General features: G+C 46.1%; 1 protein-coding gene across 6 annotated transcripts in view; it reads left to right on the forward strand.

The window, feature by feature from the left end:
* The window catches only part of SGSM2 (small G protein signaling modulator 2), a 38,040-nt gene that overhangs the window by 4,306 nt on the left and 17,734 nt on the right, over window positions 1-16,000 (forward strand). For all 6 annotated transcript variants that reach the window (XM_069033213.1, XM_069033217.1, XM_069033216.1 and 3 more), the window contains exons 2-4: window positions 2,368-2,443; window positions 12,039-12,201; window positions 14,013-14,174. In XM_069033213.1, the coding sequence (XP_068889314.1) occupies window positions 2,368-2,443; window positions 12,039-12,201; window positions 14,013-14,174 (401 nt within the window). The remainder of the gene's footprint in view (window positions 1-2,367; window positions 2,444-12,038; window positions 12,202-14,012; window positions 14,175-16,000) is intronic.

Here is a 16,000-nt window from a genome sequence, read left to right on the forward strand (position 1 = left end):
ATCCGGTGGCAGTGGGGAACACACAGAGTGCCTGCTCTGTGTCCTTAGCTCCGGAGTCCCGCGTTTGAAGTCTCCTGGGAGACACCGGAGGGTGCTGCTGTAGAAAAGTAGGGTTGATTATTGCATCTGAAACCCTTTTCTTTCTCAGTTTTTATACACTTAAAATTTTTTGTTGACTGGGATCTAAATAACATACTGAGCTGATTGGGGTGTGCCTGGGAAATGTGAATAGCAGTGAATTGGCTGTGGTAGCAGTGAATTGGCTGCCGAGCACTTGAGCTTTTGCTCCTCAAAATGACTCTTCTTCCTCCCTGGTGGTAGGATTTTAATTCCAGTTACTGTTCTCTGGGATGCTGAGACTGATTTCATGGTCTGTAGTCCTGAAGTCGTGTCTGTGACCTTGAGTCATATGTGCACAGGCTGGTGTGACTCTGTGCTGCACCAAGGCAGACTCTGTCCATCTTCATGCCAGTGGCACTTGGAATTGCTTTTTGCCAGCAGTACATCAGCCCTTTCCTTTGGTGGACAAAACTGTGCCAAAGGGATTGCTGAATACACAGGATAAGCCAGATGTGAGTGCCCATCACGAGACCTCCTCACACCTCTGCTGCTTCCTCGATACTCTCTTACTCCTCCACCTCCAGCTGCTTCACTGTGAGGTCATGAGTTCCAACAGCCAGGTCAGAAACACCACAGGAAAGAAACAAATTGCCTGCACAAAGTTTATACTGTCAGGCCTCAGGTGTGAGCAATGAGCCAGGTTTTATAAAGTGCAAAAGACTTGTTTTGAAGTCCGCAGCTATAAAACATGTTCTTTCAAAGCCTCTTACATGTTTGCTTTTTTCCCTCCGATGTTTTCTTTGCAACTCAGAGGGCTCCTGTTTGATAAGGAACACAAATTCTGGAGGATCCATTTGATCCAGAATTTTCAGTGAGGCAAATGCCATGTGTTGAAAGGCTCGTGCAGCAAGTGCCAGAGCTGCAGCCTGCTGCCAGCTGGGCTGGGGGTGTAGGAGTGGGCACAGAGGCCTCAAGATGATTACTGGGGGAGGGGATGTTTAATTACAGCATCCAGAACTCGTCTTGCAGATGGTCTTGCTGGAGAAGGAAGCTCTCCGAACTGGAGAAGGCATCTCCACGGGCAGTTGCAGAGCCCAGCTGTCGATGGAGCACTGCACCTGCAGCTTCTCCTGGTCCAGCGCTGAGTGGAAAAGCTCAAAACCTTGGGACCTCTCAGTGTCATGAAGTGGTGTCCAGTTAGCTCTAAACGTTGGAAGAAGGGAGTGTCTGGTTAAATCTTCTGCCATGGTAGCACATATTTTCATATATTGAAAGTGAATTGGCCTATGTTTAGTCAGAGTGTCATAATGCTGTAATTGTAGCTCACAAATGAGAGAAGTCAAAAATGATGGTTGATTTGTACATGGAAGAGAGCAAGCTCTCCGTGGCCAGGAGGAAATGAGTGTCTGATAAATGAGCTGGTGGAGGCAATGAGGTTTCATCTGGTCTCAGGCTGAGGAAGCCATTGGGGAGGAATCACTGGCAGATGAACAAGGGTGACTGCAGCCTGTCGCCAAGAGCCTCATTGTAAGAATTGTCTATTTCTTCCTTAATTTTTGAAAGTCAGTATTTTGCAATGATTTCCCTCTGGAGCTTGGCACATCAACCCTGAAAGTGGAAAGGAACCTTGTTTTAAATCATTAAAAAGTGTGATAAGTGTAATTTTATTTGCTATAATTGTTAAATCATGTCTTGAAGTGAAAACTGAAGGCACTGCCTTCTCTGTAGGGCCTGTAATAATTTTGTATACTGTTTGGTGCAGCAGAGCTTCAAAGGCATAATTTGTAATTGCTGTGGCATGTTCCATGCTTCCCAGGTAGGGGGAGGATGGCCCTAAACCTCTCTGGGAATGTGTGCCTGTGTCACTCAGGAATGCTTTGTGCTTGAAAAAGAGCAGAATGGCACAAGTGGAAATGGGACATAGCAACACCATCTGGTTTCATGAGCAAAAGAGACTGTGTGAAGGCCAAGGATGAATCATATAAAAAGTCTCGCACAGCTCTTTGGAACTTATGCTGGAGAAGTGCTTTGGAGGGTACTGTGGGCACACTGAAATAGTTCAGCCTTTTGTGGGGGCACACCCCAAACAGACCTGTCCTTGTTCTGCCAGAGGTTCCCTCATCCTGTGATAAGCCCCTCAGGTTTGTTTGTGCTTTCCCTCCTTAAATCCATTCTTCCCTGCAAAATATGATGTGAGGGAGCTGTTAGTCTCTTGGGGAGGGGGAAGGCAGTGGTTGAAACTCAAACTCCCAAGTGCTGTGCTGATTTTGCTGGGATCATACAATCATTTCTCTCTGTTCATTTTAGGTAAAGCAGATCATGGAAGAAGCTGTCACCCGGAAATTTGTACATGAAGACAGCAGTCACATCATCGCCTTATGTGGTAAATGTCACGCGGAAGACCTAATGCTACCTAACCTTACTTTTCCTCTACTCTAGACATTTATTTTCTCTGCTGTCAGAGGTAAATGCAGGGATTTAGATATTAGAAATCATGGTGTTCAGGCCCATTTCACCTCTGTATTTGCTACGTGTGTGTACATTACAAATTGTAATGTAACTCTTCTAAGATGTCATTATCCAAGTACTCAGCCAGGATGACGGGTGGCCTTGCTGCAGGCTGGCCGTGTGTTCCAGGGAGCGCCCAGAGTGGTCTGCCTGCTCTCTGTTCCTGGAATCCCATCCTGGAAGCTGTGCTGCATTGTTGGTGTAAGGGGTGGTGGGGTGGCAGCTATTTCTGTTAGACTCTGCGTGGCCAAAATTAGGAATACTTTAAAGTCTTCATACTTGTCTCTTCCTTCTACTGTGATTCCAGTTGGTTTTGTGTTCTGAATTCTTTATGGTCTGAAGAACTAATAATTCTGCACTGAGCTGCCTCATTATTGCCCAGCAACCCTACCTGTCCTAAGGCAGGACTCCAGCCTGCTGGGGCTTTGAACAGAGGCCTTGATTAACTCTAAACCAGAAGAAGGTGAAGCTGAGTGTTCTGTTTTTACTTTGGCTGATTGAATGGAGAAATCCCTTCCAGCAGATTTGGCTAACAGCTCCTGGCTGGTGCTCTCCTGTGTGTGCAGTTCTCTTCCCTCCCCCACTCCAGTTTCATGTGTCTCTTCAAGAGGTTTTTCCCTTCTATTTAAAATTAGATGGTTCAGTACATGAGTCATTTTTGGTGAATCTTTGCTATAAATATAGAATTCTTGTGAATCATTTTACTCTCTTGCTAGGCTGAGTTTAGCAAGAGTCTCTTAAATACATGATAGCTGATTTCAGGGTCTCTCTGCGTCAGTAGCTGAACAGTTTGTAGCTGCCCTAGGTCCTAGATGGCTGAAGGTGCCAATTAAATGGCATGTGCTACTTGTCCTGGAGGAAATGCTCCAGCTCTGTGCCACCCTTGCTGGCCTGGAGGAATGGTGCCTCTGTGGGTCAGCTCTGCTCATCCAGCAGGAGGGATTTGTAACCACGAGGATCCTGCTCCAGTCTGTGGTCTCTGCCTGGGTGCTCTGGCAGAAGGAAAGCAGTGCTGATGTTTTCATCCTTGTGGGGAAGCAGCGAGTGCAGGAGGTTCTGTATTTGTTCCCAACCCAGCGTGTAACTAACCTGAGTTACATCCCAGGGGCTCTGTCATCCCCTCTGATTTCTAGGAAATCTATCTATGGTTCAGAGCCCCAGCAGCTCCATTTGGCCTGTGGCTGACGTGTGCCATTGTGGGACGAAAATTCCAAGTTCCTTTGGGCTATGGGTTGCTGTGGCCGCTGTTGTGTGGCCAGTCAGGCGACAATGCAGCGATGCAAGTGTCTTTGGAGCATCTTCAGTGGCCAGCACTTCTGCTGGAAGCTGGCCATGGATGTTTGCAGCCTGGGCTCTGTCTGTGGAGACGTTTCCTTGGGAACGGCGGCTGCCACCATGACGTGGGGCTCCGTCTCTGCGGCAGGGCCAGCGCCGCGCTCTCCTCCCGCGCCCTCCTGCTGCCAGCCCGCCCGGAGCGTCCCTGGCTGGAGCTGTTCTCGCCAGCAACACCAGCCCCTTCCCGCTTCTGCACTTCTGAGGGAAAGGGGGAAGAGGAAAGAAGCATTTCTCTGCCTCTGCAGTCACCTGAAGTGTATTTACAGGGTTTCCAGTTCCGTGCATTACACTTGGAGTGTTTGTGTAATGCTACCTGCAGTTTGCTAAGCCTTTTCTCTGTGGCTGCCCATCTTTAGTCTGACAGTAACGTGCTGCTTTAAGCATTTAGAAAACTTACTTAAGTCAGCTGCACGCTGCAGACAGGGTTTATTCATGAATGCCCCAGACATGGTTACCCAAATGATCTCTACGTTTTCAATATATACTTTGAAACGAGTTTCAGTAGTTTGTTCTCTTTGAATAATATTTTGAGTGTATTAAATGAAATATCCTGAATTCCCCATGCTATAAACTAATTGCCGTAGAATTCAGGTGGGTTATGAAGAGTTGGTGTCACAATCAAAATATATGTTTAGGTGTAAATTCAGCATGCCTGCTTGGCAAAGGGAATATACTTACTGTGTTTTGAGGAAAGGTTAGCAGTAAACATGAGTAAAAATAGTAACTTGGGCACTGTTAAACATGCATAACTTGGCTTTTCAATGAGATTTCAGTTCAAATTAAGGAAGGGATGAACTGCAGGAAAAGCTTTTTTTGGCCTTAATAATAAGCCTGCTACCAGTAATTAAACCCGTTAATTAAAATGTACAGAATCCCTTTGTGGCTGAACTGAAAAGGCCAGTTCTGATTTGAGCTGCAGAATGGTATTTAATGTTGAGCTTGGGGCTTCTTGTACACCTTGTCTGAGGATGGGAGGTCTGCATTGCTTGTGTCGTTTGGGATGTGAGGGAGAGGAGGGAGCTGGGGGATTCACTGCTGTTCCTGGGGGATGCACTGGAGCTGTGCAGCCCTGGGTGGGTTTATGGCAGGGGCATCACCAAGTCCTTTCCTGTTCCTGAATCTGAACTCAAATCCTGTAAGACGCTGAGGCTTTTCTATCAAAGAAAACAAAAACCTCCCATTGTCTTTTTGTTTTCTTTATACTTTGTAGCTTTTTTGTTATACTTTGGATACTTGATATGTGCTCTTTCTTCCCATCTTCAGTTAATAATATTTAATTTACCCCCAGTGTTGGTTACAGTCCTTCACTTCAGAGGCATTTGGAAGTATTTATTTTTCCTTTTCTCAGTGTCACTGAATTATCTTTGCCTTCCAAATCTGTTTTAAAACTGTGTCTAAACCAGACTTACAGACCAGAAATGCTTCTCCCCTTTTAAACCCAAGGAGAAAATTTGCTGTTTCTGGGTATTAGATTACTGTTCTATCCTGATAGATTTGTTGAGGATCCTTGCTGCAGACCCTGCAATTCCAGGTGCAGGCAAGAGGAGCAGAGAGCCTCTCCTAGAGGAGCTGAGGAAGCTTGGCTGGCTCAGCCCTAGGGGATGAGCCAGTCCCGTTGATTTAGCTGCATTGACTTCAACTTTTTCTTTTTTTTTCCATCCCCATTATGCATGTTGTTTTTCTTCTCTTACTAACTGATGAAAACGACTGTGGTTTTTTTTTCTGGGTAATGCTGTGTTTAAATATCACAGATCTTAAAAAAAGAAGAACAAAACCATGTCACGATCTGTCCAGTCATGCACTGGGAAAGGTGACAGGGTTTGACTACAGAGCTGGATCTGATATTGACTGAAGGTGTTTGTATGTGATCTGTGGCTGCGTTTAGTCATGTGTGCAGCCCTTCAAGCAGAAGAAGGATGTGGTGGCTGTCCTGGGGAGCTTGGGAGATAATGAATTCCCATTAGTAAGCAGTCCTTGGTGCTTTCTCTGTGTGAATAATACATCAGAGAGGTGGCCTGAGGCCTTCCAGCGGACATCTGCTGACCCAGAGAGAAGGGACACTTGCCTGAGCACAGCCCAGTGCTGGCTTGCCCAGCTGCCAGTCCAGTCTTCTCTGAAAGCAACCGTGAACCCTTTGGTGGTTTTGGACATGGTGGTAGAGGAGGGTGGTGAGGAGGTCCATGCACAGACAGATCCATGCAGCAGCCGTGCAGTGCTGTGGGTGCCCCTGGCCAGCTCTGCAGGGTCCATCCTGTTTCTCTGTGGGTGACTTCCAGGTCTACAAGCACGATGTGCTGGGTGGTAGGTGAGTGTTATCATACTGCTCCTTCTCAGTACAGTTTATCTCATAGGCTCCTGTAAGTTGTACAGCAGCTCTTTCAGCTTTCCTGCATTTCCTTCAAAACTCAAATACAATCTCGACTCGTGCCAGGCTGTGGCAGGTCAGAGGTCACTCTGGCTGTGGCAGGTCACTCCATGGCTGCTTTTGTGAAGCACTCCTGAGCTGGCATTTGTGTCTTATGTTGGTGCTTCTGCTCTCAAGCTCTTGCAGTGTCTCTGTACATCAGGACTGTGTGAGCATTTATTGTTCTCAGAGCAAGGAGAGCTATCACCCACAAGTGCTTCTGAGATGTCTGTGCTTCAGGCTGTAATTCCACACTCAAGACCTGATGTGTGGGCCCTGTATCCATCCTTTTCAGCTTCCTTTCACAGAGCCCTGGGGCATCTAGGCTTGGATAATCATCAGTGTAAGATGCTTCCTTCTTCAAAAATAAGTAGAGGGAATTGTTACTTGGAATAGTTCTGTGTCACTCAGTATCTGTTCACAGCAACAGGACTGGTGTGTTCTGAGAAACAGAGTGGCTCTTGGGTCCTCTTCACATTTTAGAGCCAATCCCGTGTATGACAGGATTGCTGTTAATGAATTTGCACAACAGTTCAAGAGTTACTTCCCAGCTTCCTAAGGCAGATGAGTACTCCATTTATTCTGGAGGTGGGAGGCAGTAGGAAAGCACTTGTGTGGCTGGATTTTCTGGAGCCACGTAGTTGAGATCAGGCCTGAAGTTCTAGGGCCTTGCACATCCTGTAGGAACACAATCAGAGAGCTTCAGCTGAAGTCATGGATGAGTCTCCATCCACACTGGCCGTGGAAAACCAGGAATCCTTGGAACATGAACGTGGCTGGTGACTCCTGGAGACCAGATATCCGGGGTCGTTCAGGATGGATTGGTGTCTGAGCTGCAGGAGTGCCCGGCAGTGCTGGTTTACAGTCTCACTGCTAACAGACCCCAGGGTTAACCACAGCAGTAGGCTTAGTTGTGAGGCTGTCTTCTTCATTGGTCTTAGGATGACTTGTTATCCTATTTTGCACAAAGTTAATTGTGTTTGAAAGAAAAGATCAAATTAGGAACCAGTGACTGCATGATGCTGGACCTCATGTTCTGATTTTTCTCGTTCAGGACCTGAAATCCAAGCAATTACCAGAGCCACCAAACGTCACAATTGCCATCCCCAAGCAATGAAATACCATGAGTCAGAAATTTTTTCCTTCATGGCCCTAAATTACAAGGCTGTATTAAGGCTCATGACAGGAAAATAAAATCAGCTGAGGAACAGAGATGTATTTGTTAAATTTTTGGCATTGATATTTTTTAAAAATGTAGTTAATCTGCTATGGAAATGCAGATCTCTCACAAACAAAACCCGTGTCTCCTGTATTACTGCTCCTATTTGGAAAACAAGCATTTTCAATGATGAATAATGCTTAAAAAATAGTTTACAGAGATTCTGGCTCACTTGATAAACACATTAGCCCAAAGAGAGTACCAGAGAGGGGGAGGCAAATATTTTTTCACGCACATTTAGAAGGTTTTTGATTGTGCTCCAAAGATGATGCTTAAATTAATGAGTGGTGTGCTGTAGTGGGGAGGAAAGAACCAGAGTGAATATTAGCTCTGATGTGAAATGAAACAGTTTTTGAACTGCATGTGTTTTTAGCTTGAGAAGTGAAATAAAATCTCTTGTGCTTTTTAGAGAACTCTGCTAAACATTTTGCTTTGATTCTGGGCCATCAAATTGGATCATTTTCAATATTTAGACAAACTTTGGTAATTCTGATTTACCCTTAACAGAGTTTAATGAAAACACTTCTGTTTTCTGAAGGTTACTGAGATCCTTGAAGCTTAGTGATCTTGATTTTAAAGAGGAGCAGTCACCAAATTTTAGCCCTGAAGTTTCCCAGCCACTTTAGAACTGGGGATTGTCCATTTAGATACTTTTTTTTTTATTTTTTAGGGAATTATTGAACATAGGATGTTCTGTGGCACAGCCCAGCACAAGCAGCTTGGGTGCAGGTGAACAAGGGCAAAGGAGCACGTTCGGATGTGTCCTCTGCAGCCCTTTGCTGTCAGCTGGCACTCGGGTACCAGTGTCCTACCTGCTTGGCATGTGTGTCCCAGTGACACAGCAGGCTGGAACTTGGCAATAAAACTGGTTTCAAACTGGGCAGATCTGTGATCAGCAGGGTAAAGCAACAGCAGCTGGAGATCGTGAGCATCTGATGGCTTCTTTATCATCCTCCTCTTTTCACTTGTTTTTAATTTCTTCAGCCTCATGAATTCAATTCCCTGTGCACAGTTTCCATGAAAACAAGGTATTTAGCTGCAGTATTTCTTCCTGTCTAAGGAAAATCTCATCTGCTAAGTACACCCCATAAATAATGCTTCCACAGACCACCTTTTCTCTTCTCACTACCCTTCCAGCCCCAGAACTCTCATTTCACAGTCCATTAAGTCATGTCAGAATTTTCATAGAGGCAAAGAAGGACAAAACCGAACTTGTTCACCTGACCCTGGAAGAAGTAGCTGTGGTGAAGTCATAAAAAAGTGACATTTTCTGAAGCTTGGTGGGTACCGTGATTATTTGAACTGTAAATCAGTAATATATCTGCACTTAATTAAATTCAGCAGTGGATACTGCAGAGAATGTGCCTCAAAACTGTCTGGAGTTAATGAATTTTTAGATGGCTGCTGTCAGCTGTAACCATACAAGGGAATTACCTGAGCTGCGCTGATTTATTCCCAGTGCAGAGCTGCTCTTCTGCTCTGTGTGTGATGAGTTGCTGCCTTTTTATCTGGTCAGTTTTTGTATGTGTTTGTTGTAGGTACAGTGACAGTAGGCAGGCTTGGGATCACATTGGGCTGTGCAGTAGTTACTTACCTGTGTGCATATGTACCTGTAGCCAAAAGCATGTGTGTACACACAAACACCCATTGATGCCTTTCTGATGTTACCAGTTTCTCCAGAAACAGCTAAATCATTGATTTTTAGGTCCTTCCTAGAGTGTCAGATTCCAAAAAGGGGAAAATGGTTAATTTTCCTAGAAATGGCTAAATAACTCCATTCCCTGTCCCAAAGGTTCTTGTGCTATAACCCCTAAAACAGTTTGTGTTGTCTCTTTAGGCAGCAGTTCTGAGCTGTGCAGTTTGTAATTCCTGGGGATCACCTGGTTTTGGTTTATCAAAAAGCACCACTGCCAAGGTCCTCTCATGTCTTTTAAAAGGTTCTGCAGCTTGAGGTGACTCTTCTGCCTGTTTATTCAGGATGTGTTAAGTTTCCTTTCTGGCTGAGCTTGGCTGTGGGCGATGCTGGCAAGGTGCGGTGAGATCAGTGCCTGCCTTGCACACAGAGCCAAAGGAAAGCCCCACGGGGCTCTGCCAGGGAGCTGGTCCCTCACTGCTGTGCTGTGGGTGGGAGGGATCCCCTCCTGCTGTCCTGTGCCACCAGGATGGCATCCACACAGTCCCCTGGGTTGAATGGGATGGCATCTGTGTCGCAAGATGTGCTGCCCTGCTTGGATGTTTTATAGTTTAACTGGATAAAAGCCACGTTGTATTTGCAAGCACGTTCAGATCAAGTCAGATGTGAATGTAGAGTCAGCTGTTCTGGAATAATTCTTGTGGAAAGGAGCCTGGAGAGAAGCATGCTGAGAGCCAGTGCTGTTAGGCTCAGTCTGGGGGTGAAGTGTAGGAAAATGAAGTGACCTGAGGGTCACACAGGCTGGGCTGTAACCTGCCCCCCAATCCGAGGGTACCTTACGCTTAGAACTGGATGTGTCCTTGTCCTGTGGAAAATACATTTTGAGGCAATCCAGCAGCAAATTCCAGTGTCTCGCCCCTTGCAAATGACCCCTATGTGTGTGTTACAGGCAGTTGGGGACTGATCTTACCCAAGTTCTTGTGATGAGAAATGTCATAATGGAATAATTAAATGTTGGGGCTCTAGGGACAGTCACTGGGGAAATTGTCCTTCGTGGCAGCTGCAACATTTATTAATAATTAAAGCTGTGCCTGCTGTGCTTTTCACTAAATTTGTTTCATTAATATTTTATTGTTTTAAAGAAATAAAAAAAAAGCAGTGAAGGTGGGAAGAGAGCCTGTTTCCTAAGCAACAGCAATGCACTTCTTTGCGGTTATTTTTAAAGGCAGGTTGCTTCATTTAAGATCTGGAATCAAATTGCTGCATTGCTCCAGGCATCCGGAAAGCTGCTTTTCTTTTTTTCTTTTATTTTTAATTGAAAGGCAGAGCAAAACAGCTGCTGGATTAAGAGCTGTGTGATGGTTGCTAGACAGGAGCTAGACCGTACTGTGAGGAACATCCCCGTGCTGTCATCACTCCCTGTCCCCCCCGTGCTGCTGTGTGGCCACGCCAGCCCCCGTGGCTCTGCGGCGTTCCCTGCACAGATGCTCCTTTCCTTCCGAGTGGAACCAGCCTGGCTTCAGAGATGTTGTCAGCGCTGGGCTCCTGCTCCTGTCAGACCACAGGCTCTGCCTCTGCCACTGGTGTCCTTTGATCTCAGGCGAGGTTTCTGATGGTTGAGAGGGGTCACGCAGGGATGTGCCCCCATGTCCTGCTCCTCCTTCCAGGGACCAGTGCCGTGCACAGGCTGTTGTGCATGAGGAGGTGGTTGGCTTCTGAGGCAGTAGTTCTGGCTGGAAGTGCCACCAGCATGGGAAGCAGCATCAGACCTGCTGCTTGGTGGCTGTGTCTGATGCCATCGGGCTCATGTCCTGAGCAAACAGGTGTGTGCCGGAGCTGAGGCCACGGGCACTGCCCCATTGTGCTGTAAGGCAGCTCAGAGTCTGGTTTTGGCTGCTCCTGGGGTGGGGCTCCTCAGGGTTCAGCAGGCAGGAGGTGTTTCTGTGTGCCCCCAGTCTGGCCTGGGACTCGGGTTAGTTTTCAGGGCGTGGGCAGTGAGGACAGGTCTTTTTCAGATGGAGGCTTTCAGGTGTTACGGGATTTGGAGCCTTCAGGTACAATAAGCAGAGCAGTCTTCAGGAAATGCTCAGCAGCTGACAGCGTTGGGCGTAAAGTGCCACAAAATGCTGCCTTCTCTCAAAAAGAGCCGCCGAGTGTTGGGCGAGAGGGAGAGTGTGTCAGAGCAGATGGAGTGCCATTTGTTACTCATAAGCAGCATTTAACGTGGCAGGGGGAGCTGCGGTGTCCCGGTGGGCTGCCTGCTGCCACCCAGCACAGGAGAGCCGTGCTCGGTGCTGCACTCAGAGCCCTGTGAAGACTGCCCTGCCCTGAGCACACACCTGGCACATACTGCTGGGTCTTTTCCCTTTCCTGTGAATGAATTGGTCTGTTTTCCTTCATCCCTTTGTATGGGCAGTGTTGACTCTGTGAGTCATCTGCAGTCTCACTTTAGGAGCCGATAGACAAGGAAGGCTTATTTTTTGTTTTGATTTGTTTTGGTTTTTTTTAATTTGTATTTCTCAATTCTGTTCCCTGCAGCAGGTTACATGAGAGCTGGTTAGATTTCTGTTGCAGTCTTGCAAGGCTGGCATAGTGCAAGTGGTGGCCATCAGGGCATGTTACAGTGTGGTTCTGTGTGGCACGTGTAAAGTGGGGTGAAAATACTCGGATTCCAGTTCATTTATATACTCCCATTATCTGTACTTTACAAGGTGCTTGTAGTTGCAGATTAGACACATGCTCGCATCATCTGGTTCTGAGTTCCTGTCTGTCCCCCCAGCTCTGTTCTTGGCCCACACCTGCCCAGTGGCAGTGAGCAGGTGGTGCTGGCCGAGGCAGAAGGCAGCAGGACCTGTAACATTCTGTCCACATTCCCACAGGTGTGGTGGAGGCGTGTCTCCTGCACATGCTGAAGCGCAGGGCTGCCGGGTTCCTGCGCACCGACAAGGTGGCCGCACTCTTCACCAAGGTGGGCAAGACCTGTGCCATAGCTGGAGACGTGTGCAAGAAGGTGCAGGAGCTGCAGCAGCAGGTAGAGAGCAGGTGAGGCTCTGTTCATCAGCCAAGTTGATGCAGTGTTTCTGTGCAGCCTGGTGGGACACAGACTGCCCTATGAGTGCAGAGGGGCCTGTCTTGGCCACGGGTGATGCAGTTTGTCTCGTTAGTGGCTGTAGATGTTTGTGTTTGATCAAGCTGGCAGTGAGCAAAGGGGCAGAGGTGGGGAACTGGGGCTTTGGTGTTTCATTTTGCTTCTCAGTACAGCAGAGCAGCACATTCAGCCCACACACAGCAACAGAAGTGACTAATTACTGGTGATTTCAGAGAGGGCTCACAGGCCAAGGTATGGTGGACCAGCTTGGACTGTTGGTGGGAAGGGAGGGGGTAGAAGGAGGAACTCAAGAACAGACATACTGGAAAAGCTGTTTTGGCATGCTCCTGCCAAACCAGGAGCAGATTTGTGGGTATCATAGCAGAAACAGTTAAATTAATGGATACAAAGAGTGATGGGAAGGTGGATGTTATAGGAAAGCTGTTCAGTACGTACTGGACTTAAACACAACAGAATTCTGGAGTCAAGGACTTGAGATTACTGAAAGTCTTAAACTGCTTGCTGGTGGTGAGTAGCAAAGTTAAAATTTTCCATGTGGTTCTGTAGATGAAATCACAGTGCATGAGCATCTTGTCCTATAAGCTCAGGACAAGAGCATTTTTAATTCTGTTTGTAGGCACTGGTGAGCCCTAAGAGCTCTTTGTACATCGAAGGAACTTTTAGCCTTTGATCAATTTGCTATAAGAAGGGCTTTGCCAAGAGAGCTTGTCTTCAATTATTGACAGTTATTTAAATTAGCACTTACATTTCTGTGTAATTTTCTGACATTTATCTTTGTAAGGCTTGTAATTATCAGACTTTGTTAAGTAGTTTTTGAGAGATATGTACCTATTTTTGATGCATTTTTAATTGTGCCTACTGATACAGGGATTTTATTAATTTTTATTTTTTAAATGTTGGGAAGAAGGATGTTTTCTGCTGAAAATTCACCAGCCTCTCTCCTGGTTAAGAGCCCACACAAACAACCCTCTAACCACCAGAGACCTTTGGCTGTATCCTCTAACAGAGAGGAGCAAATGAACTTAAATTCTGTGGTTTCTCTTGGACAAATTTTGTGTGTTTTTCAGCTATTAACAGCCACAAAAGTTAAGTGCTGTAGAAAATACACACAGCAAAGATACTATTGGGAAATACTGCAGGGGGTGGACTCACTCTGCTGGATGTATGAAATGAGACAGAAGGGCTGTAACAGCCTCATTGCTCCTGAGGCTGTGGCTTAAGAAAAGCCCTGTTTAGGATGCGACTAACCACACTCGGATTGCTCTGATGTCAGTGGTGTCACGTGTCTTTCTTGCCCTGGAGGGCTGCTGTCATGGCCTCCTGTAGGACATGGGGCCGTGTAAGTGCAGGGGGGAATGATGGATCTCACCCAAAACAGCCCCAAATAAACGTATTAACTCTGTGTAACTGAACAGTTTCCTGAAAGGGAACCCAAGTGCTGGCAAAGAACTTGAAGATGTCAGGGTTTCTTTCCTCATTGAGGCAAAACGGGACCTTCTTCTATTTTAAGGGGGAGATTTTCTGGAAAAGACATTCAGAGGGTTCCTGTTCCCCTCTCAGCCTGAGGTAGTGTGGAGAGCCAAGGCAGCCTGCAGTGCTGGGCAGAAGGAAGCTGCCCCTGTGCTTTGTGGCCACCTTTCTCCTGCATCTGCACTGTGTTACCTGATGCAGGAGGATGAACCCATCACGAGCTGTCATCAAACAGTCCAAATTCTGACTACTTTTATTTTATCACCTTTTGCAGGAAAAATCAGCCAAATGGGCAAGAACCCCTCAAAAGGCAGGGATCAACCACAAGCAAAACACCTGTCCTGACACCTCAGGCCATCAAACACATCTGGGTTCGGACAGCCTTGATTGAGAAGGTGCTGGACAAGATTGTGCAGTACATTGTCGATAACTGCAGGTAAGGAAGGCAGCAGAAGCACAGGGACTTGTTGGATTGATGCATTTAGGTATCTGCAACAAGGTATTTCTTCAAAAGTCTTCAGTAATGCAGTCTTCTGGTAAGATGAAAACCAGTTGCACAAGCATTTAGAAAAAAATGTACTTTTGTTTTGCATCATTGACAGTGTTTCAGGCTTACGAAAAAACATTAACACACATTCAGCTTTCCAGAAATCAGCTAAAAACCTAACTTCAAGTATATTAGGTACCTATATTCTAATAGGACCTAGACCTTAGTGGAATAGAAATGTCTTCTAATACGTCATGAGTTGAAAATAATCCTTTGGAACTTCAGGATGTCAGGGAGGAAAATGCCTTTTGTAGATGAAAGAAAGGAGAATTAGAACAGGAGGAGCTATTGACATAAAACCTTAGGGTTGTGAAAACAGGTTCTTTGAGTAATGTTTCCTTTTTAGAAAAATCAAGCTTTGTGTAAAGTGAAAGTCTTCCCTTGCAAAACCCAAGAAGAGCATCAGTGCTTTACGGATGTATTCCACACGGACTCCTTAAGAGGTGAAGACGAGTCCTCTCTGTTCTGTCCTTGCTTCCTGCTGCCCACCATCAGCTGTGGCTTGCCAAGGAGTGGCTCTTAACTCCTACCCTTCCTGCCCTCCCATAACCCACGATACAGAAGACTTAATGGGGCACACTGAGGACAATCTACCATAAAAAGAGAAAGGAAGGGACTCTAAAGCTTGGTGTGGTCCCAGAATGGCAGTTTGCTGGCAGGGGTGCTCTTGTTGTTCTGTACTGGCAGAACATTCTTGTCCATCCAAAGCCAATGTGTCTGAACAAGGATGAGAGCTAAGGGGCAGAGCAGCTTATTTTCACAGTACTTTCCAAGTTTGTGTTACTGTTGTCCTTGTCATACATTCATGATGTATCTTGCCACTAAAAGCAAGAGAATGGAAGAAAGGTCTTTGTGCTGTTCAAGCAAACTGTTGCTCTGGGATATGTAATGCCATCTTGGATTTTATGAGCTGTGTGCAGAAGAGACAGAGGGAGGGTTGGCCGTGTCCCAGAGACACAGTTAACGAAAGCATTTTAGTCCACTGCCTCAGTGTCTGCAGATACATGGGTACAAGAGGTTTTAATTTCTTTTCCACATAATCCACAGCAGACTCATCAGGAGAGTTTGCTCTCAGTTGTTCCATTGCTGTGTGTTGTAGATGTTCACCTCAATGCCTTCCCCATCCGTTCAGATGAGTTAGGAGCAGGTCCTTCACTGCAGGTCTGTGATTCTGAAACCGTGACTTGGTGAATAAAACAAACTTTTTCATAAGGCTTGTTGCCATACATTTTTGTGACATTACTGCTCAAATGCTCCATGTTCACATCCTTCAGCTGTTCTGTCCTGGAAGAGGAGCAGGTGCTTTAGAGTTTGAGCCCCATCTAGTGAACAGACCACAGAGGACAGTGGCATTCAAGAAATGTGGGTGTTTGGATTTTTCAGCTATGTGGTTTTGTAAAGCAGCTTTGCCTGCTGCAATGGCAAGACTTCAGGGTCATTGCAAGAGCTATTTGTAGTAGTTCATTGTTCTTCATGGTGTTTCAAGATGATTCCTCACAGATGGAAGAGATGTTTAAGAATGTGTGGATTGTTTTGTCTCTGTGGAAAATGAACAAAATTGCTTTCAGAGAACTATTGTTTGTTCCCATATTGCAGTTCTGCCCAAAGCCCCAGATCAAATATACTGGGTAAACACACTGAGCACAAGGCAAGCTCCTGCCTCTCCAGAGCTCAGTTGAAAAATAGGTGAGCCAGAATGAGCATATCGAGAGGAG

The sequence above is a fragment of the Aphelocoma coerulescens genome, chromosome 19, assembly GCF_041296385.1.
Source record: "Aphelocoma coerulescens isolate FSJ_1873_10779 chromosome 19, UR_Acoe_1.0, whole genome shotgun sequence".
Classification (NCBI taxonomy): Eukaryota; Metazoa; Chordata; class Aves; order Passeriformes; family Corvidae; genus Aphelocoma; species Aphelocoma coerulescens.